The 24,007-nt window shown below is 37.6% G+C and overlaps 1 protein-coding gene across 3 annotated transcripts in view; it reads left to right on the forward strand.

Moving 5' to 3' along the window:
• ABCA12 (ATP binding cassette subfamily A member 12) overlaps nucleotides 1-24,007 on the forward strand; it is a 197,727-nt gene that overhangs the window by 106,192 nt on the left and 67,528 nt on the right. For all 3 annotated transcript variants that reach the window (XM_019938973.3, XM_019938975.3, XM_019938974.3), the window contains 5 exons: nucleotides 2,430-2,520; nucleotides 4,665-4,844; nucleotides 5,436-5,751; nucleotides 8,483-8,597; nucleotides 22,782-23,111. In XM_019938973.3, the coding sequence (XP_019794532.2) occupies nucleotides 2,430-2,520; nucleotides 4,665-4,844; nucleotides 5,436-5,751; nucleotides 8,483-8,597; nucleotides 22,782-23,111 (1,032 nt within the window). The remainder of the gene's footprint in view (nucleotides 1-2,429; nucleotides 2,521-4,664; nucleotides 4,845-5,435; nucleotides 5,752-8,482; nucleotides 8,598-22,781; nucleotides 23,112-24,007) is intronic.

A 24,007-nucleotide genomic window follows, 5' to 3' on the forward strand; every position in this document is an offset into this window, starting at 1 on the left:
GAGAGAGGCCCTTGGAAAATTGATGGAGCCCTAGAAGATTTTTGCAGCAACAAAAGTGCCCTTCTTTATAATCATGCTCAAAAAGTTAAACCGAACAAAGAATTTGTGTCATACAACTTTGTTAGAAAAGTTATACACAAAAGATGCTTTACTCAGTCTTTGTTTTGACTATCAATTAATGCATAGTTACAATTACAACCTGAATTTTGTTATAAATGATAAAATTAATTTCTAAAATAGATATTTAACACAATTAATACAAAATAAACTTTTCATCAAACATCTTCCCCACAATTTACTATTAAATTTAGTTCTAATATTAAGCATGTCCATTTATTTTAATATTCTACTCTTCTCTGATCTTGAGCACATTACTATCTTGATTAAATCTCAGTCCCCACCCCGCCCCAGTTTTACTGAGAAATAATTAACATACACCACTGTATAAGTTTAAGGTATATAGCATGATGGTTTGATATATACATATTATGAAACGATGACCATAGTAGGTTTAGTTAACATCCATCATCTCATATAGATAACAAAAAAAAAAGGAAAAAAAATTTTCTTGTGATGAAAACTCTCAGGCCGTACTCTCTTAACAGCTTTCCTATGTCATACAGCAGTGTTAACTATAGTTATCATGTTGTAGATTACATCCCTAGTACATATTTATCTTATAACTGGAAGTTTCTACCTTTTGACCACCTTTATCCAATTCCCCATCTCCCCACCCCCTACCTCTGGTAATCACAAATGGATATTTTAAGTGGCCTTTTTTAGTGAATCTCAGATAACAAAGGCTACATGGACGATACCTTTGACACATGTGTTTTCCTCAGTGGAAAATTGCTCTTTTCTCCTAAAACTTTTTTTCTATGAACAGATAAATATCCTACACATATTATTTCATTAAGGAAAGTTTTGTTGGCTAAAGCAGTGAATTAAGAAAGGACATTATCTGTGCATAGCAGTTCCAAAGTACAGTAATTTGCTAAGAAGAAATGCTATGACCATGTCCATAAAGGAATCATCATCTAATGGGAGTATCTTTATTTTGTTCTAGACCAAAATAAGTTCCTGTTCTCAATTATTGAGGAAAACTTATTTCTGAAAATGTGTACAGAATTTGAAACTTCAAGCTTTTAACACATGACCTGGCTTTGCCATTGTGAACTCTTAGGCAAATGACTTAAAATACTTGCTACAGTTTATGAAACTCTAAAATGGGTCCATTGATAATCACTTCACAGACTTGTGAAGATCATATTGTGGAAGCATTTGAAAATAATATATATTATAGGCAGGATTGATTATAACAGGAGTGATAAGAGAATGGAAATAGAGTTAGATGGATCGTCTCTGAATTGCAACTAACACAGTGCTTTCCTTATTAGTAACGTTCTGATTCAGATTTTCTATAATGTGCAAATTAATTCCTGGTAAATAGTTAGATTTTAAAGAACTTGGGTTATCATAGTGTATAGCTGCATAATAGCCATCTGTCTTCATGCTACCAACTACTCTTAGACTCCTCAGCAACTATAGATTTAGCAAATTAATTCTATTATATATATGCTCTATTAATACATATTATTCTTAATCATTTATCTCCATGATAACAAAACAAGATATTGGTAGAAGGACAGAATAATAAGTAGTACTGAACTGTCCTCTAAAGGGAGAACAACTTAAGCCTAGGTCACAAAAAAACTAGGCCATGAATTTACACACAAGATGAATAAACATTTCTTTAATCAAGGTGAAGTCTCTCTCTTCAACTTTCCTTTCGACCCTTATTAATTGTGCATCCTTAGGGAAATTTACATAGCTTCTTGGGCCCTAGCCTTGTCTTCTATTAGCTGGGGATAATAATAGTACTTACCTCTAGATATTATTGAAAACTAAGTGAGAAAATCAAAGTAAGGTAAACTCTATTAGACAGTGCCCAGCACTTAGTAAAATCTCAATAAGTATTACCTAGTAGACAACTACAGTGGTAGAATTTATGTCTCCTAATTTGCAAGATAGCTACAAACGCCTTTATATTTTTAAAGCACTTTTTTTTTTAATTTTCAGTCTTTCCATGAGTTACTCCATGTAAAGTTTTATCATCAGTTTATTTTTCCATGTTCACATAGCTGCACTTATTACAGTATAAAACAATACCATAATAATTTACATTTGACTAATCTGATTAGATACCACTTTACAGAAAAGTAACCTGAAGCTGGAAGAGGCTGAGTGCTTGCTGAAAACCTCTGAGCTAGGAAGTAGTAGGACTAGAATACAAATCAGTTGGGAGCCTTTGCAAAATGGCGCATTGAAAATGCCCAGTAGTGGTACCTCATTTCACTGTGGTGTTATTAGAGAGACAACGATTAAACATGTTTTCTTTTTGTACTGAAACTGATTCCCTATATTATTAGAATACTCTAAGAAACCCCTTTGTGCAAGTTTTTGTAAAATTCTCCGTGGGACTTGACGCTGTTGAACTCTTGAAACAGATGGATGAACTCGGTGAGTCCAGAAAAACTTTTATTTACTTGTCATGTCAGAAATGTGAAAAGCATTGTGCCATATAAGATCTTCTTTTCCTTTTCTTCTGTATTTGCTTTCTATCTAGTTATCCTAAGAAAAGTAAAATCCTGGATATATCTATCCATCTTCTTCCTAGTTAGTTGTACAGTTACAAGTAGTAATGATTATTTTGATACCTAGTGCCTGTAGTTAGTTTCAATAATTATAATGCAATATATTCCGTGTAAATGCAGCTTGTCCTTCAATCACAGGTAGGTTGCTACAGGAGGACACTTTTTTGGGGTAACTTGATGAAAAGCAAGTCTTTAAGGACAAAAGAAGATGAAATGGTTTATTTCTGGCTACATTTATAATTTTATCTCCACTGGCCTTAGTATCACTTTGACTAACTCAGAATGTAACCAGAAGAAGTTATAGAGTTAGCAAAAACAAAACAAAAGCAATGCAGAGACTCAAACGAAAATAAACCTAAATCACTATTCAAGGTCGGCTTCTCCTCTCATGATCATTTAAAAGGAACAGGCAGAAGAGGATCAAAGAAAGCTGTCTGAACTTATGCATTCCCTCTGCCACATCCCCACCTTCAACATGCAAGGGATGCAAGATGTCTAATTCAGTCTGTGTCTGATTCCCTGTTGCTATGCAACCATGGGTAAGAGGAAGGGATTGAAAGCATCAGAATTTGACCGCAGTAGAGCAAATGCCCCTCCTCCTCCCCAGTGCTACTGGGACTTATGTGATTTAGGTTGTAAACCAGTGGGGAGGAATTATGCCTACATTTATATTCTGTATAATTTTATGTACTTTATGATAGTCAACCCTGTTTGATTAAAGAAAGATGTTAGTGATTTATTCTCTAAAATTATCATTTGGGTAAGGAAACATTTGATCAAAATATCAGGGATAAACTACAAATTTCCTATATAGATTTTTTTTTCTAACTTTCGATATAGGAGATGAGTTTTAGAATTTAAAAGAAGGTTAAAATGACTACAGCAGTGAGACTTACTGTTTGTGTAATTGTATATTTAACTTAGTATCAAAGAGGTTTTATAGTTTGGATTTGGGGAGCACTGACTCTTCATAGCTCTATCTACCAGCATTTCTGAAGAATCCTTTGCTGTTATGTTGATTTCCAGTGGCCGCTGGAGGCCACTGTTCAACCACAATTTTACCCCTCCCCCACCAATGTCTATATGAAGCAAAACATTTCATTTTAAATTCTAATGAGAGGTGCATTTAAGAAGTTGCCCTCTGTGAGAAATTTAGTCTTCTGTTGGATGATGGTAGAGACATGTTTGGGTTCAGTGAAGAGGGATTTATGATATCACAGCCTTCTCAGTATTCATGGTGATCAAGTCAGTGAAAATTTAATTGGCCAAGTGATTTATTAACTTGCAATTTTATATTTACCCTTTGTCTCAGTTGATTTCCTCATAAGGAATCATGAAATTGAAGAGCAATTAAATCCTCTTTCTTCCAGAGTAATTACCTGAAAAAATATCTTGATCATTTTATCTAGATTAATACAGTTACGAATAGAGATAGCTCACATAAGGTTTTAAGTCAAACAGTATTAGAAAGTTGTAACTGTGTGGCATAGATTGTCACCTGAGAAATGATTCTGTATCACAACTGACTGAATGATGTCATTTATTTGTTCTACACACTCTGCATAGACTTTCCTTGCTTAAATTCTTACATCTACATTCCCTTAACAAAGCAAGAATTTCTGTTTATTCAAATGCTTCACCTCTAGTTTATAGTTTTCTTCCTAACTAATGCAGATAGATTTTTAAAAATTATTCACCTTTAGTCTTTGGTTAATTAAATTGTAGCAGAATATACTTCTGAATTACTTTGTACCGTTCTTTGTACTTGGGTTTACTGTGTCTGTAACTAGTTCAACATTCTCCTCAGTGAACATTTGCACGACTGGCTACATTTTCCCAGATACAGAGTACTAGATATTTTTATAGTAAATTCTACAAGTTCTTATTATTTATAATCTAGTTTAAGGTTTACTACTTACCAAAAAAATCAGTATTTTGTCCTGTTCCTACTAGAAACAACATTATAACACAACATTATAATATGCTTTGTGTCTGTTTTTTTCTCTTTAGATATTCTAAGGCTAAAATTAGAGAACGGCATTGACCTCATTGATCATCTTACCACACTGTCTTCCCTGACAGTAAATATTTCCTCCTGTATATTATATGACCGTATTCAGGCAGCAGAAAGCATAGATGAAATGGAAGGAGAGGCTAAAAGACTCCACAAAAGCAATGAACTCTTTGGAAGTAAGTGTTATTCTACTAGAATTTGAGCTTCTCTCTGTACTAAAATTGGCCAAATTCTTCCCTCACTTCTTTCATCCAGAACTCAGAAAAGTAGTTGGGGGTGGAGGGAGGACACTGTCCCCTCTGATGTCCTTAGAAATGAGAACCTTTCATGTAGGCAACCAACCGTATTGAATGAGGAGCCTTCAATATGTGTAATTTTGTTGGTATGGTTAAAATTAAAACTGTAAAGGATTACATAGTTACAGGATGAAGTTGAGTCCATCCTCATAATCAGTCAGGGTTATTCTTATTCATTTGTGTGTGTGTGTGTATGTATGTGTGTGTGTGTGTGGTTAATTTCAGTAAGTGGCTTAGAGTGATTTATTTAATCTGGCCACTTAGTTTGTGATTATCTTCTCAAACTCCTGCTTTGAGTCTCTGAGGTTGTCACTTTCAGTTAGCCATCTTTTCTGTAAATTAGAAGTCTGACCTTACTGTCACATTACTAAGTCAGTTGCCTGTTTGGCTGCCCCCTATGTGTACCCTCCAAACAATGAATAATGTCAACCATAAAATAACCTTCTGATGTTGTTGCCATTTTATTTTTAGGTGTTATTTTTAAGCTTCCTTCTGATAGCAGCCAGCACAGACGCTATGACTCTGAAAACGTCTCTCTTCCTCCTGTTGTAAAATATACCATCCGCATGAGTCTCAAGACCTCACAGACCACAAGAAGCATAAGAACCAAGATATGGGCCCCAGGGCCACACAATTCTCCGTCAAACAACCAGATCTATGGCAGGGCTTTTATTTACTTACAGGATAGTATTGAAAGAGCAGTCGTTGAATTGCAGACTGGAAGGAACTCCCAGGAAATAGCAGTCCAGGTCCAAGCAATTCCTTATCCCTGCTACATGAAAGACAAGTAAGTCCATGCACTTCCAGGCATTTTAAATAATCAACCCCTTTTTTTAGAATTCATTCACATGTGTCACATGAAAGGAATAACGTTCACCAAACCTTTGTCAAATGCTTGTTTCAAGGGAAAGATCCACAGTATAGGGCACAGCTCACTAGAGCTGCCCATCGCTACCCAAACGATGCTAAAGTTCTTACTAAATGATCCATGTTTTCTTTAATATAATCCTTAGCCTTCCAAGTCCTTTGGCCCCCAAATTAAGAGAGCTGGACTCCAGACTTGAGTGCATTGCTGCATGATTCTGATGTTACCCACTCTCAACTGGTTTTCCTTTTCTCTAATCAAATAAGGATGTTAAACAAAACAATCTTAAAAATCCCTTCCAAGTCTCAAATTTAATTAGAAATACGTGAGTGTAGGATCAATTTTACAGAAAAAAATTAATAAAACGTTATTGATCAACTCTCTATGATAAATATTGTGCTATCTGAAACTATCTTATGTATTCTCAGTCCACTTGGTAGGAATCTTTATCTAAAATGGTTTTGCTAAATGAACAAAAAATGTAAAGATCATGCTTTTAGACAATTGAATTTGAATATTCAAGAAATTTGCCAGTAGGGTAGCACTGAATGGTTCTTCCACTCTGACCACAGTAAGAAAATAAGGGTGGTGGGCTAAGTTTTTCAAGCTCATTCTACACAAAAGCTTGAGGCTGAATATTACTTTAAATGAATTGTGCTTGTTGTTCAGCCCAGTTATTGCAGTTTATATACAATTGAGATGGGTCTGGATTTTTTTTTTTTCTGTTTCTATCAATGCTTCTGTCTCCTTTGACTGCTTCAAGAGCTGTAGAGATGAGGTTATGTAGCTGTTTGTGCAGCAGTGATACGAGAAGACAGGTGATGATCCGTCAGCAGGTTGTCAAGGTTAGCTACTTATTGTAGAAGCCAGTCAGGACCTTGTTGCCTAAACCATGTGTGAACTGAAATGGCTTGCATGAATAGTAAAGACCTGTGGTTTCAATTAAATGAAAATTCTCATCTATTTTCCTTCTGACTTTCTTCCCCTTGTAAATTTTAATACCTAGGATGGTAGTTACCTGGATGTTTCTTTTAAGAGTAAAGTAACTGTACTCTGCATTCTTCATGGGAGTATGAACATAATGCCTTAATGTACCCATATAAACTCTTTGTTGCATACAAAGTGCTTTCACATATATTATTTCATTTGTTGCACCAAACAACCTCATAAAGTGAGAGCAGATATTATCAGCCACGCTTTCCAGATGAAAAAATTGAAATCCAAGTAAATTGCCTGAAGTTGAGTAGCTGGTACTGCATTGGTCCATTAATTACAATACCAGAATTTTCTGTTTCATACTATACCAAACCTAAAATACACAGTCACTTGGAAGAAACATTAGCGGGGATTTGTTATTAATGAATGAAGGCCTTTGCCTAATTCCAGGGCCAGAAATAGCATCAAGGCTGGACCTGATCCAAGACAAAATTCATTCAACAAATATTCTTTAAGTGCTTCCCCCTTGCCAGTTTCCCAGGAACCAAAAAAAACTGGATGTGGCCCCAACCCTCACTTCTCCCCCACTAAAAAATCCTTCATATCTCTGTTGGTGATACACTTCTGATGCTAAAGTGAAAATGAATGCTGGTGATGTCATGTTCCATAAATATTTGCATCTTTCATGGAGAATTTGAAGGTAATCCTTGGCCTTATAGATTAAAAAGAAAATGGCCTTGGGACATTTCTGCAAGTGAAAGTTTCAGTGGAGCCTAATATGTAAAACAGATCAATTCAGAGATTCTCTCATTGAAAACTACTCCTTTGCCTTAGCCCATAGTTGGTGGCTAATGTCACAATCATGGTTCTTAGAGTGTGGTCTGCAGACCAGCAGCATCAGCATCACCTGGGAAATTGTTTAAAATGCAGATTCCAAACCCCATCTCGGATATAATAAATCAGAAGCTCATGGATGGAGCCCAGAATCTGTTTTAAAAAGCCCTTTAGGTGATTTCGATGCATTGCTCAACGTTGAGAAACACTGCATTTGAACATTCAGGTACTATGGGCCAGCCATTCAGGAATCTATTTAGGGCCCAATGAAGTCTTCCAGCAACCCTCTAGTTACCAGAAAAAACATTTTTATACTGTTTATGAAACAACCCCTAGAGCATTATTTTGAGGAATCCGAGTTCTTTGCATTTTAAATCAAATGATTTTGAGTTTCATTCTATTTCGTTTTGGGAAATTTGGTTTAATAATAACTATGAGCTTCCAAAGAGTAGATAAATACAGTAATTTGAGAAGATATATCTTTTAGCTAGGTAAACCAATCATCATGTAATTTTAAATCTGCCTTTTAGATAAGAATTTAGTTTAGACAGAAGGGCTTAGAGCCTTGCAATTATATCTGTATAATAATTATTTTCCTGAACAGGACATACACAAACACCCTTTAAACGATTTGGCAATTTTATCTAACAATCCAGAACTGTTTTACTCTTGCAGCAGTATGGCAAGAAAATCATGCACTTACTGTTAAGTCAGCTTCACACTTCATAAATGAAAGAGTCATAATAATAATTAGTCTCAATTTCAGAACAGGAGTATAATTTCAATGTAGGAAGGGAGTGTGTTCTTTATATATTAAAATCTGCAAGTGTGACATTCATTTTGGTCACTGGATTTTTGTTTTTGTTTTTGTTTTTCCTTACAGCTTCCTAACCAGTGTCTCTTATTCCCTTCCAATCGTGCTCATGGTTGCCTGGGTTATATTTATAGCTGCATTTGTGAAAAAACTTGTTTATGAGAAAGACCTCCGACTTCATGAGGTATGTTGAGAATCTGTTATTAAATAAGTTGTACATGGATATAATTAATTACCATGATTTTCGTCATACCTATGCAAACTCAGAAAGCCTGACCCATACCTGGTGAATTAGATGGAAAAATATATTATGAAACATTAAGGCAGCTGGTACGGCAATATTCTGTCTTCTCAAAAAGTTGTGTAGAAGTTATTTTATAAATGCTTCTGAAAAACGAAATCTAAATAATTCTGAATAAAATCTAAGTACGATTTATGATCCTAACATTAATTTTTGCCCAAGAAGTTACCTGTAGGACTTAGGATTTAACAAAAGAATTTTAAATAATAACAATAATAACTATTAAGGCAGGAAAATTGTTGGCATAGTAACTGAAGAGTCCAAATGAAGATATAGATATATAGATATAGACATAGATATAGATAGATACATATTTGGATGTGGACAGAGACATATGGCTTGTTTCAGCTCTCAAGAAGCAAATTCTCTTTCCAGTATACCTTGTCTCCTTCAGTCCTCTTTCACTGACTTGTGATTTATAGAGACTAAGAATTTCATGTTATGCTACTGATTAGGTTAATAATATGACGATGAAAGACAGGACCTGGGATGTGAAGCATGATCTCTTCTTGAGCATATTCTTCATCATTATCCCCAAATCCAAAATATCTCACTTCTTTTTAGAATTTATGAAAAAGCATTGTGTGATTTTTTGATTGTATTACAGTAGAAATAATTTTATCTGCTAATCCTGTAATGAGCCCATTCTTTACACTCACTCATGAAGTGACAAAATAGCAGAAACATTTCAAAACTGAGGGACGATAATTATTGCAGGCCTGGCTGACAATCTGAAACAATGAGGTTAGAGTAACCTGTTAGCCCAATTGTACTTTTCAGACTTACTTTGCCAGTGCTTTTAGGCAATTGATTATTTCTCCTTACAAAGTACAAATTACTGCTTTATGTTTTTGTCAGCTCAACATCAGACTTCCAGGGTTGTCCTAGAGTTTGAACCCACACTTTTTACCTTTCCTATTTGAATTCTGGCTGATCTTCAGCTGCATTTTTATATTTCAGTTATAATTTGGTAAAAGTCTCATCAACTGGTTTGAGCCCCATTGTTTTCAGGACTGTGTACAATGTTTTCTTAACCCCAATTTAGAAACTCGAATCCATGCCCTGGACCATAACTTTGGTTGCAAGCTCCTACCTTATATTTCTCTGTCAGGTTCCTGGTACTCAGAAGTGAATCTTTACAAATTAAAGGAAAACTTTGAAATAGAAAACTGTGATAGAAACTGAGTTCTTTTCTACAGCACAAAAAATAATCTACCTTAAAAATATAAGTAAATATAATTATGTGTGTGTGTATATATGTGTTGCGATATGTCTATTATGTATATATTATATACGTATATGTAAAATACATGCATTCTGTATTATTTTGGTTTGAAAATAGTACTCTCTGGGGAATTCCCTGGTGGTCCAGTGGTTAGAGCTCTGTACTTCCAATGCAGGGGGGAGCGGGTTCGATCCCTGGTCAGGGAACTAAGATTCTACATGCTGCATGGCATGGCCAAAAAATAAATAAATAAATAAATAGTACTCTCTGAATGCATCTGTGGATGTCATCAGAAAACATCAAAACACAATAAAGAGTTTTTCTCAATAGAAGACATGAAAAGACATTTTTAACAATGAACCAGTTTCTGTTTGGTAGCTCTGTGTCTTCATTTTGCAGGCATCTACTTTCAAAACTTAACTAGCTGGTCTTGGGGGTCAAAGTTACATAGTGGAAGATCACTGAACTTGGAAGCAGAAAATAAGGCTTTGAGTCTTCCAGTTCATATTCACTTGGGCCCAGTCCCTTAAACTCTCTGAGTCTTGTCATCTAGACTTCATTCAGCATTATATTTCCAGAATGTACTTTCTCACTGCCAGAACAGAAGAGGTATTCGATTATTCATTTCTTTATCAATTCTAAGAATGATTTTTTTTTCACATTTTAAAGCCTCTGAAATGGAGATGTATTTGATAGGCCGTCATAATTTATTTGGCAGTGATTTTTCTTTCTTGGTGGCATGTAAAATAATGACACATCTTAAAATTAGCAGTGTCCTAAATTTAAAGGAATATGGTCTGTTCGTGAGATGGGTTGATGGAAGCTGGTGTGGAATGAGTAGAATATTTCTAATGCCCCTGCTCAGCCTCCCTCCTCTGCCAACAGTTCTAAACTAACCTCCTCCTTTTTAAAGATGATAAATCTGAGCCCAGAAAGTGAGAGGTGACTTGATGAACACTATGGGCTAGTTAATGGTAGATCTGGGTCTAAAACTCAAGTGTCTGGACTTCTGACCAATTATTTTGCATGTCATAGCTACCTTCTCTGTCACAATTTTATTTTAGTAGCCTAGACTCCTAACGACTATTGAAGATGATGGTGGATAAACTCTTAGTTTACCAGCGACTCAAGATCACTTTTTAATATTACCATTTTAATATTTACTAAGATCTAAATCTGTCCATTCTCGTCTTCCTTTTCCCAACTGAATAAAAAAGGAAACAAACAAACAAAACATTTTTCCTTCTGTAATTGTTGTCACAGCTAGGCAGAGAAACCAGGTCACTTGCTAATTCAGTGAAGCCATTCACCTTTGAACTTGTTATCGTATGATTCTAGTAAACTCCTTTAACTTATTAAAGAAGTTTAGCACAAATACTGATGCCCAATAAGTTTATTGATAAAATTAAGCCTGTAGTTAAAAAACAAAACTATTTCAAAATGTCTTGCAATTGAGTTTTATTCTGCATTCCTTGCTTTTTAAAATTAAAATACTAAATCTGTACAAAAGTTGATTTTATATCACACCGAAGAGTTGTTTTTCACATTATGTTCTCAGTTTCGTGATTGGTTTCATCTATTTGTTCTAATATAAGTCATTTATGGGGACTTCATTGTTTATATTGTTTTGGAGACAAAATTTTGGAGTTGTCCTCTCTCTCAGTTCAGACAGGTAGCCTAAAATATCTGTGGTCGGCAGACAGATTACCAAGAATTATGCAAGAGTCTGTAGTCCTGTGGTGCTTCACTTGAGGCAATTTTTTATGTCTTCTTTTTTTTTTTTTCTTTTTTTTTTTGCGGTATGTGGGGCTCTCTCTGTTGTGGCCTCTCCCGTTGCGGAGCACAGGCTCCGGACGCGCAGGCTCACTGGCAATGGCTCACAGGCCTAGCCGCTCCGCGGCATGTGGGATCTTCCCTGACCGGGGCACGAACCCGTGTCCCCTGCATCGGCAGTCGGACGCTCAACCACTGCGCCACCAGGGAAGCCCTCTTCTTTTTTTTTGAATCCTAATTTATTCTTTTTTTTTTAGCATCTTTATTGGTGTATAATTACTTTACAATGTTGTGTTAGTTTCTGCTGTATAACAAAGTGAATCAGCTGTATGTATACATATACCCCCATATCCCCTACCTCTTGCGTCTCCCTCCCACCATCACTATCCACCCCTCTAGGTAGTCACAAAGCACTGAGTTGATATCCCCTTGCGATGCAGCTGCTTCCCACTAGCTATCTATTTTACATTTCATAATATATATAAGTCCATGCCACTCTCTCTCTTCGTCCCAGCTTAACCTTCCCCCACCCCGTGTCCTCAAGTCCATTCTCTACGTCTGCATCTTTATTCTTGTCCTACCACTAGGTTCTTCATAACCATTTTTATTTTTTTAAGATTCCATATATATGTGTTAGCATACAGTATTTCTTTTTCTCTTTCTGACTTACTTCACTCTGTATGACAGACTCTAGGTCCATCCACCTCACTACAAATAACTCAATTTCGTTTCTTTTCATGGCTGAGTAATATTCCATTGTATATATATGCCACATCTTCTTTATCCATTCATCTTTCGATGGACACTTAGGTTGCTTCCATATCCTGGCTATTGTAAATACAGCTGCAGTGAACATTGCGGTACATGACTCTTTTTGAATTATGGTTTTCTCAGGGTATATGCCCATTCGTGGAATTGCTGTGTCATATGGTAGTTCTAATTTTAGTTTTTTAAGGAACCTCCATACTGGTCTCCAGAGTGGCTGTATCAATTTACATTCCCGCCAACAGTGCAAGAGGGTTCCCTTTTCTCCACACCCTCTCCAGCATTTATTGTTTCTAGATTTTTCGATTATGGCCATTCTGACAGGTGTGAGGTGATACCTCATTGTAGTTTTGATTTGCATTTCTCTAATGATTAATGATGTTGAGCATCCTTTCATGTGTTTGTTGGCAATCTGTATATCTTCTTTGGAGAAATGTCTGTTTAGGTCTTCTGCCCATTTTTGGATTGGGTTGTTTGTTTTTTTGATATTGAGCTGCATGAGCTGCTTGTAAATTTTGGAGATTAATCCTTTGTCAGTTGCTACGTTTGCAAATATTTTCTCCCATTCTGGGGGCTGTCTTTTCATCTTGTTTATGGTTTCCTTTGCTGTACAAAAGCTTTTAAGATTCATTATGCCCCATTTGTTTATTTTTGTTTTTATTTCCATTTCTCTAGGAGGTGGTTCAAAAAGAATCTTGCTGTGATTTCTGTCACAGAGTGTTCTGCCTATGTTTTCCTCTAAGAGTTTTATAGTCTCTGGCCTTACATTTAGGTCTTTAATCCATTTTGAGTTCATTTTTGTGTATGGTGTTAGGGTGTGCTCTAATTTCATTCTTTTACATGTAGCTGTCCAGTTTCTTCAGCACCACTTATTGAAGAGGCTGTCTTTTCTCCATTGTATATTCTTGCCTCCTTTATCAAAGATAAGGTGACCTATGTGCATGGGTTTATCTCTAGGCTTTCTATCCTGTTCCATTGATCTATATTTCTGTTTTTGTGCCAGTACCATACTGTCTTGATGACTGTAGCTTTGTAGTATAGTCTGAAGTCAGGGAGCCTGATTCCTCCAGCTCTGTTATTCCTTCTCAAGATTGCTTGAGCTATATGGGGTCTTTTGTATTTCCATACAAATTGTGAAATTTTTTGTTCTAGTTCTGTGAAAAATGCCATTGGTAATTTGACAGGGATTGCTTTGAATCAATAGGTTGCTTTGTGTAGTATAGTCATTTTCACAATGTTGATTCTTCCAGTCCAGGCACATGGTATATCTCTCCATCTGTTTGTATCATTTCTAATTTCTTTCATCAGTGTCTTATAGTTTTCTGCATACAGGTCTTTTGTTTCCTTAGGTAGGTTTATTCCTAGGTATTTTATTCTTTTTCTTGCAGTGGTAAATTTGAGTGTTTCCTTAATTTCTCTTTCAGATTTTTCATCATTAGTGTATAGGTATGCAAGAGATTTCTGTGCATTAATTTTGTATCCTGCTACTTTACCAAATTCATTGATTAGCTTTAGAAGTTTTCTGGTGGCATCTTAAGGATTCTCTATGTATAGTATCATATCATCTTCAAACAGTGACAGCTTTACTTATTCTTTTCCAGTTTGGATTCCTTTTATTTCTATTTCTTCTCTGATTGCTGTGGCTAAAACTTCCAAAATTATGTTCAATAATAGTGGTGAGAGTGGGCAACCTTGTCTTGTTCCTGATCTTACTGGAAATGGTTTCAGTTTTACACCATTGAGGACGATGTTGGCTGTGGGTTCGTCATATATGGCCTTTATTATGTTTAGGTAATTTCCCTCTATGCCTACTTTCTGGAGGGTTTTTATCATAAATGGGTGTTGAATTTTGTCAAAAGCTTTTTCTGCATCTATTGAGGTGATCATATGGTTTTTCTCCTTCTATTTGTTAATATGGTGTATGACATTGATTGATTTGTGTATATTGAAGAATCCTTGCATTCCTGGGATAAACCCCACTTGATCATGGTGTATGGTTCTTTTAATGTGCTGTTGCTAGTATTTTGTTGAGGATTTTTACATCAATGTTCATCAGTGATATTGGCCTGTAGTTTTCTTTCTTTGTGACCTCTTTGTCTGGTTTTGGTATCAGGGTGATGGTGGCCTCGTAGAATGAGTTTGGGAGTGTTCCTCCCTCTGCTATACTTTGGAAGAGTTTGAGAAGGATAGGTGTTAGCTCTTCTCTAAATGTTTGATAGAATTCGCCTGTGACGCCATCTGGTCCTGGGATTTGCTTGTTGGAAGGTTATTGATCACAGTCTCAATTTCAGTGCTTGTGATTGGTATGTTTATATTTTCTATTTCTTCCTGGTTCAGTATCAGAAGGTTCTGCTTTTCTAAGAACTTGTCCATTTCTTCCACGTTGTCCATTTTATTGGCACAGAGTTGCTTGTAGTAATCTCTCATGATCCTTTGTATTTCTGCAGTGCCAGTTGTTACATCTCCTTTTTCATTTCTAATTCTGTTGATTTGAGTGTTCTCCCTTCTTGATGAGTCTGGCTAAAGGTTTATCAATTTTGTTTATCTTCTCAAAGAACCAGCTTTTAGTTTTATTGATCTTTGCTATTGTTCCCTTCATTTCTTTTTCATTTATTTCTGATCTGATCTTTATGATTTCTTTCCTTCTGCTAACTTTGGGGGTTTTTTGTTCTTCTTTCTCTAATTGCTTTAAGTGTAAGGTTAGGTTGTTTCTTTGAGATGTTTCTTGTTTCTTGATGTAGGATTGTATTGCTATAAACTTCCCTCTTAGAACTGCTTTTGCTGCATCCCATAGGTTTTGGGTCATCATGTGTTCATTGTCATTTGTTTCTATGAATTTTTTTATTTGCACTTTGATTTCTTCAGTCATCTTTTGGTTATTAAGTATTGTATTGTTTCGCCTCCATGTGTTTGTACTTTGTACAGAGTATTTCTTGTAATTGATGTCTAGTCTCATAGCGTTGTGGTCGGAAAATATACTTGATATGATTTCAGTTTTCTTCAGTTTACCAAGGCTTGATTTGTGACCCAAGATATGACCTATCCTGGAGAATGTTCCATGAGCACTTGAAAAGAAAGTGTATTCTGTTGTTTTTGGCTGGAATGTCCTATAAATACCAATTAATTCCATCTTTTTTAATGTATCATTTAAAGCTTGTGTTTCCTTATTTATTTTCATTTTGGATGACCTGACCATTGGTGAAAGTGGGGTGTTAAAGTTCCCTACTATTATTGTGTTACTGCCGATTTCCCCTCTTATGGCTGTTAGCATTTGCCTTATGTATTGAGGTGCTCCTATGTTGGATGCATAAATATTTACAATTGTTATATCTTCTTCTTGGATTGATCGCTTGATCATTATGTAGTGTCCTTCTTTGTGTCTTGTAATAGTTTTTGTTTTAAAGTCTATTTTGTCTGATATGAGAATTGCTACTCCATCTTTCTTTTGATTTCCATTTTAATGGAATACCTTTTTCCATCCCCTCACTTTCAGTCTGTATGAGTCCCTAGGTCTGAAGTGAGTCTCTTGTAGGCAGCATATATACGGGTCTTGTTTTTGTATCCATTCATCCAGTCTATGTCTTTTGGTTGGAGCATTTACTCCGTTTACATTTAAGGTAATTATCAATATGTATGTTCCTATTACTATTTTCTTAATTGTTTTCGGTTTGTTGTTTTAAGTCCTTTTCTTCTCTTGTGTATCCTGCCTAGAGAAGTTCCTTTAGCATTTCTTGTAAAGGTGGTTTGGTGGTGCTGAATTCTCTTAGCTTTTGCTTGCCTGTAAAGGTTTTAGTTTCTCCATTGAATCTGAACGATATCCCTGCTGGGCACAGTAATCTTGGTGGTAGGTTTTTCCCTTTCATCACTTTAAATATGTCCTGCCACTCACTTCTGGATTGCAGAGCTTCTGCTGAAAGATCAGCTGTTAACCTTATGGGGATTCCCTTGTATCTTATCTGTCGCTTTTCCCTTGCTGCTTTTATTGTTTTTTCTTTGTATTTAACTTTTTTTTTTTTTTTTTTTTTTTTTTTGTGGTACGTGGGCCTCTCACTGTTGTGGCCTCTCCTGTTGCGGAGCACAGGCTCCAGACGTGCAGGCTCAGCAGCCATGGCTCACAGGCCCAGCCGCTCTGCGGCATGTGGGATCCTCCCAGACCGGGCACGAACCCGCGTCCCCTGCATCGGCAGGCGGACTCTCAACCCCTGTGCCACCAGGGGAGCACTGTATTTAAGTTTTGATAGTTTGATTAATATGTGTCTTGGCGTGTTTCTCCTTGGATTTATCCTGTATGGGACTCTCTGCACTTCCTGGACTCGATTGACTTTTTCCTTTCCCATATTAGGGAAGTTTTCAACTATAATCTCTTCAAGTATTTTATAAGTCCCTTTCTTTTTCTCTTCTTCTTTTGGGACCCCTATAATTCGAATGTTGGTGCATTTAATGTTGTCCCAGAGGTCTCTGAGACTGTTCTCAATTCTTTTCATTCCTTTTTCTTTATTCTGCTCTGCACTAGTTATTTCCACTATTTTATCTTCCAGGTCACTTATCTTTTCTTCTGCCTCACTTATTCTGCATTGATTCCTTCTAGAGAATTTTCAATTTCATTTATTGTGTTGTTCATCATTGTTTGTTTGCTCTTTAGTTCTTCTAAGTCCTTGTTAAATGTTTCTTGTATTTTCTCCATTCTATTTCCAAGATTTTGGATCTCTTTACTCTCATTATTCTGAATTCTTTTTCAGGTAGACTGCCTATTTCCTCTTCATTTGTTTGGTCTGGTGGGTTTTTACCTTGCTCCTTCATCTGCTGTGTGTTTCTCTGTCTTCTCATTTTACTTAACTTACTGTGTTTGGGGTCTCCTTTTCACAGGCAGGTTCGTAGTTCCTGTTGTTTTTGGTGTCTGCCCCCAGTGGTTAAGGTTGGTTCAGTGAGTTGTGTAGGCTTCCTGGTAGAGGGGACTCTGTGTTCTGGTGGATGAGGCTAGATCTTGTCTTTCTGGTGGGCAGGTCTGCGTCCGTTAGTGTGTTTTGGGGTGTCTGTGACCTTATTATAATTTTAGGCAGCCTCCCTGCTAATGGGTGGGGCTGTGTTCCTGTCTTGGTAATTGTGTGTCATAGGGTGCCCAGTACTGTAGTTTGCTGGTCGTTGAGTGGAACGGTATCTTAGCGTTGAGATGGAGATCTCTGGGAGAGCTTTCACCGTTTGATATTACGTGGAGCTGGGAGGTCTCTGGTGGACGAATGTCCTGAACTCGGCTCTCCCACCTCAGAGGTTCAGGCCTGACACTCAGCTGGAGCACCGAGACCCTGTCAGCCACATGACTCAGAAGAAAAGGGAGAAGAAAAGAAAGAAAGAAAGGAAGTAAAATAAAATAAAGTTATTAAAATCAAAAATAATTATTAAAAATAAAAGAAATTAAAAAGTAGTTTAAAAAGAAGAAAGCACCCAAACCAAAAAAGAATTCCACCAATGATAACAAGTGCTAAAAACTATACTAAAAACAAAAACAAACAAACAAAACAAAAAATGGACCAACGGAACCCTATGACAAATGGTAAAAGAAAGCTATACAGACAACATCACACACAGAAGCATATACATACATACTCACAAAAAGAGAAAAAGGAAATAAATATATATATCGTTGCTCCCAAAGTCCACCACCTCAGTTTTGGGCTGATTCGTTTTCTATTCAGGTATTCCACAGATGCAGGGTACATCAAGTTGATTGTGGAGATTTAATCCGCTGCTCCTGAGGCTGCTGGGAGAAATTTCCCTTTCTCTTCTTTGTTCGCATGGCTCCTTGGGTTCAGTGTTGGATTTGGCCCCGTCTGTGCATGTAGGTCGCCTGAGGGCATCTGTTTCCACCCAGACAGGACGTTGTTAAAGGAGCAGCTGATTAGTGGGCTCTGGCTCAATCAGGCCGGGGGGAGGGAGGGGCACAGAGTGCGGGGTGAGCCTGTGGTGGCCGAGGCCGGCGTGATGTTGCGACAGCCTGAGGCGCACTGTGTGTTCTCCTGGGGAAGTTGTCCCTGGCTCACGAGACTGTGGCAGTGGCGGGCTGCACAGGCTCCCAGGAGGGGAGGTGTGGATAGTGACCTGTGCTTGTACACAGGCTTCTTGGTGGCTGCAACAGCAGCCTTAGCATCTCATGCCCATCTCTGGGGTCTGCGCTGATAGCCACGGCACATGCCCGTCTCTGGAGCTCATTTAGGCGGTGCTCTGAATCCCCTCTCCTTGTGCACCCTGAAACAATGGTCTCTTGCCTCTTAGGCAGTTCCAGACTTTTTCCCGGACTCCCTCCCGGCTAGCTGTGGCGCACTAGCCCCTTCAGGCTGTGTCCATGCCACCAACCCCAGTCCTCTCCCTGGGATCTGACCTCTGAAGCCCGAGCCTCAGCTCCCAGCCCCCGTCTGCCTTGGCGGGTGAGCAGACAGGCCTCTCGGGCTGTTGAGTGCTGGTCGGCACCGATCCTCTGTGTGGGAATCTCTCCACTTTGCCCTCCGCACCCCTGTTGCTGTGCTGTCCTCCATGGCTCTGCAGCCTCCCCCCCGCCACCTCTGTCTCTGCCAGTGAAGGGGCTTCCTAGTGTGTGGAAACCTTTCCTCCTTCACAGCTCCCTCCCAGAGATGCAGGTCCCATCCGTATTCTTTTGTGTCTGTTTTTTCTTTTTTCTTTTGCCCTACCCAGGTACGTGGGGGGTTTCTTGCCTTTTGGGAGGCCTGAGGTCTTCTGCCAGCGTTCAGCAGGTGTTCTATAGGAGCTGTTCCATCTGTAGATGTATTTCTGGTGTATCTGTGGGGAGGAAGGTGATCTCCACGTCTTACTCTTCTGCCATCGTGAACGTCTCCTGGCTGTTTCATTTTTGACTAATTATTTAGCCTCTTTATGCCTCTACTTTTTTCACAGTAAGTGGCATGGAAACCTTCCCACCCAGGTTCTCTTTTTCACTGTAGGCAGCCAGGCAACTGTTCCTCAACCTCAGCTCTGTGAGAAAGGGGATGTGTTTTCCTCCAAACTCCAGGACTCCACACCCCAGAGGCCCTCCTTTGGTCATGCTGCCTCTCCCCTTCTGCCTAGTTTATTCTTTTTTATATCTTCTCAGTACACACTATCCATCCTACTAGTGAGAATTTGGAATATTCCAAGTAATGATCACAATATCCTTTATATCTTAACTAAAAACAATAACAAAAATTTCTATAATAGGATATAAAATTTGAGGTAGAAAATGTTATTATTTCTTAGTAACCAGTGCTTGACATTCTTGTTGAATTGAATGAAGACATTGCTGTCAAGTAAATATATGTATATTTATGATTTCTTTTCCTGACAGCATTAATGTCAATCCCTGTGCGTAAGCTTCTCTTGAACGTGACACATTTATCTACAATCTTACAGAATCTCTTTCTTGTCATTATTTTCTGCCAAGAACTGGAACAGACTTTGACCACTGTGCAGAGGGGTTTTCCTGAGTAACACATTATCAGATATTGATGAATTGCTTCAACAGGTTTGGGGGGCTTGAGAAAAGTGACTCTCATTACAAAGCCAACACCTGAATCTGTCACCCTGAGGAGACACTAATGCCAGCCGTTCTCTGTGGGTGACCTTCATTAGCAAGTTTGGTCTTGTTGATTATCTCGAATTTGGCAGTGAATCTGAATAATATATGGATGACTTACATAGTCTCATTGCCTTTTCTCTTTATGAATAACAGCTGTTCTCATGGCGTAAAATCCTGAAGTTTAACACTGAAGTTTGATCTAGAATGTTAAGTAGTAAACACTTTTGGAAGCACCTAAGCTGATCTTTTTTGATAAAAAGCAATGATCAGGGGCTTCCCTGGTGGCGCAGTGGTTGAGGGTCCACCTGCCGATGCAGGGGATGTGGGTTCGTGCCCCAGTCCGGGAAGATCCCACATGCCTCTGAGCGGCTGGGCCCGTGAGCCATGGCCGCTGAGCCTGCGCGTCCAGAGCCTGTGCTCTGCAACGGGAGAGGCCACAACAGTGAGAGGCCCGCGTACCGAAAAAAAAAAAGAAAAGCAATGATCAGTCTCCAACTTTTACCAACTCTTGGGAATAGAAATCTGATCTTGAGCCTTGAAAATTTCAAAATTATGGTGATTGACACCTTCAGTCCTGGTCTTTGGGTTTGCTAAATTATTTTTTAACAAGGCTATGAATGTAGAATTTTCTAGATATATAAATGTTTTATACTGAAGCTATCCATTGTCAGGGAAGGAAAACATATTTATACATTAAGTCAGCTGTATTTCATGTCCTTGATAGAGTCCTGGATATTGTGTATCCACCTTGTAAAATATAGTGACTTGCCTCCTACTGACATACATTGCTGTGGGGGGGGCAATAGTTTTTGTGTAGGTCACATGAAATTAGGTGGTGAATATCAGCTTTGGGGTAGTTATATGGGTTCTGTAACTCCCCATTTAATTATATTCAAATAGGCATTACACTCAGTAAAAACGTCAAAATACAAATAACCAGAAAGTCACCAAAAAACTGGTGAATATCTCTGAAATGAAGTCATCAAACATGACACAGTAATTTCTCAAATGGGGTGGGGTGCAGGGAAAGAATTGCTAAAATAAGATCTGTGAGGCCTTTTTTTTTTTTTTTTCTTGCGTTATGCGGGCCTCTCACTGTTGTGGCCTCTCCCGTTGGGGAGCGCAGCCTCCGGACGCACAGGCTCAGCGGCCATGGCTCACGGGCCCAGCCGCTCTGCGGCATGTGGGATCTTCCCGGACCGGGACACGAACCCGCATCCCCTGCATCGGCAGGCAGACTCTCAACCACTGCGCCACCAGGGAAGCCCGATCTGTGAGGTCTTTTTCACACCAAAATGTAGTTTTCTTTTCAATGATAGATACATAGCAATTGGAGAAAACTTTCCATAGTGAATCTTCAGTCCATGCTGATTTTTTTTACTTTGACCCACACATTTATTCCTATGGAAACATAGATTGCGTCTTTACTGCAAAGGGTGGCAGGGTCTGGGAGGAGAGAAGTAGTAGGAGAGAAGAGGGTGAGGAAAAGGGCAAAGTTAAGAGGAAAAGTCACAGGATTTCCACAGTGGTGATTAGCTTAAGGCCCACAGCTTAGACTCTTGCCAGTCAGGTAGCTGTTTCCATGGTAACAACTGGAGCAGCAGAGTTATCAAAATGTAATGAGTTGCAAAGGCAAAAAGTAAAATTCACAATTTTGCTTGTAGAGCAAAAGATTTGGCACGTTCCCTTTTTTTTTTTTTTTTCCTGGACAAGTAAGGTTTAAATTGGGGGGCATTGAAAATCCTTGATTTTACAAAAAAAGTACTGGATTATAAAGCTGTTAGTGGAACATTTCTTTTGTTCTTTTTTTAAATGGAACTTACATTCATAAGCTTAACATTAAGAGTTGTTAAAACTAGAAACCAGGTACAAATTCAAGTCACCAAATTCAAGACACCCAAGGTCCTAGGGACTTCAGATCTTTCAGAATCCTTTTGAGTTAATGCACAAACATGCTGGTCTGTTTTTCTACCTTGGTGGAATGCCTTGGTCTCTAGGGATATCACTGGGTTACTAAAGAATATCAACTGAGAGAGAGTATAGATTACCTGAGATACATGAGTTCATTTTGGGTTCATGGACATCTTTTTGGAAAACAAAGATGACAAACCTGACCTAGACTGTTGGGGATTTTAAGGAGGGGAATGTTATGTCAAAAGGCAGAAAGTCCCCCTTCAAAGTTTGCTTGTTTTAAATTCTTAGGAATCAGGTCTATTCTATTTATCTCGGGAATATGAATACTGATTGTGTTGTTCATTCATGTTTAGTAAAACTATTATGGAGTTTTATTACCTCAGTCCCTACATTGAATTTGAAGTAAACCATGGGTTTTCACCAGCTTGAAATGTTCATGCCTGCACAAATGTCAAATTCATGTTGTAAAATTCTGCAGGGGATACCGTAAATTTTGATGATCTATTCTAAACTAGTTTAATCTGGAGACATCACTTAGATAGCAGTTATAAAATGAAGTTGTCAATAAACAAAACAAACCTCACCATCCAAATCATTCATTATATTGGGGCACTCTGGGAATATACGATCTAAGATAGACTGGAATAAATGGTCGTATTAATTTCACATAGCAAGCATGGACAAATACTAGACTTAGATAAATCATTAAAATGCTTGGTTCCATGTGTATGAAGAGTCTCATGGACAGTTTGGAATGATACAGGAATAATTGTTATTTAAGTGTATATTAGCTTAAGAAGGAGCTAACACTTTTTCCTTTTTTCAGTACATGAAGATGATGGGTGTAAACTCCTGCAGCCACTTTTTTGCCTGGATTATAGAGAGTGTTGCATTTTTACTGGTTACCATCATCATCCTCATCATTATACTAAAGTTTGGCAATATTCTTCCAAAAACAAATGGGTTCATTTTGTTCCTGTATTTTTCGGACTATAGCTTCTCAGTTCTTGCCATGAGCTACCTTATCAGTGTCTTCTTCAACAACACCAACATTGCAGCTCTGATTGGAAGCCTCATCTACATCATTGCCTTTTTTCCATTTATTGTTCTGGTTACAATTGAGAATGAGTTGAGCTGTATAATAAAAGTATTCATGGTGAGTCAGCTGTCACAACTGAATGGCCAGGGTGTGAAAGGAGTGGACCTTTTTTGGTGGTCTTGGCTCTCCAACTGAGAATACACTTATCTAAATGTAAAAGTTCAGTGTTTGCAAAATATAAGTAACTGTCCTGATGAGAGTCAGTTACATTATTGTCTACCATACAAGTGTAAGACTATGAAAAGAAAACTTTTTCTCCACGGTTTCTAAAACTATAATATGTGATGCTACTATAAGATAGTACCTGAAGAAAGAACAGTTAAAATGTAGTACATCAGGTTTTGAAGATCATCAAGAATTCTGACTTCTCTTTGGCCCAATTCCTTAAATATCTTAGAGCCTCTATAGCTGGCATTGTTCTCATAAATGAATAATTCTCATGGTTTTTATGACATATAATATAACATACAGGCATAAAGACAAATACGCTGAGAGCATATAGTCAACTTTGAATTCTTTTCTGCTTTTTCAATTAAAGTACTAAATTAATTTAAGAATTTTAACGAAAGCATTAAGTTTACTGACTTTGAAATTTGGAAAGCAGAAGTAAAGCTCATCATTGACTGCGAGCCATGTTAAAACTTTGCTGTTTATGGAAATAGAAAGTGATAAATAACTTTCATTTGACATTGACCACCTTGAGTTTAAACAACATCTAAATTTTTAATTTGTTGCATTATTAGTAGTCAATTGACAGTATATTTTTGTGCATAAAACTTCGATCACTTGAAGTCAGTCTCTGAAGTACAAACATCTTCTGGCCCCTAACATTTCATTTGATATTAGCCTTAACATTGCATTACCCTATTATTAGTGGTTTTATAAATTGCTAAGCAACATTTAATAAGTTTAGATATATATATTTTGGATTTTTGATAAATATTTTTCAAATT

This window comes from Tursiops truncatus, chromosome 7 (genome assembly GCF_011762595.2).
Source record: "Tursiops truncatus isolate mTurTru1 chromosome 7, mTurTru1.mat.Y, whole genome shotgun sequence".
Taxonomy (NCBI): Eukaryota; Metazoa; Chordata; class Mammalia; order Artiodactyla; family Delphinidae; genus Tursiops; species Tursiops truncatus.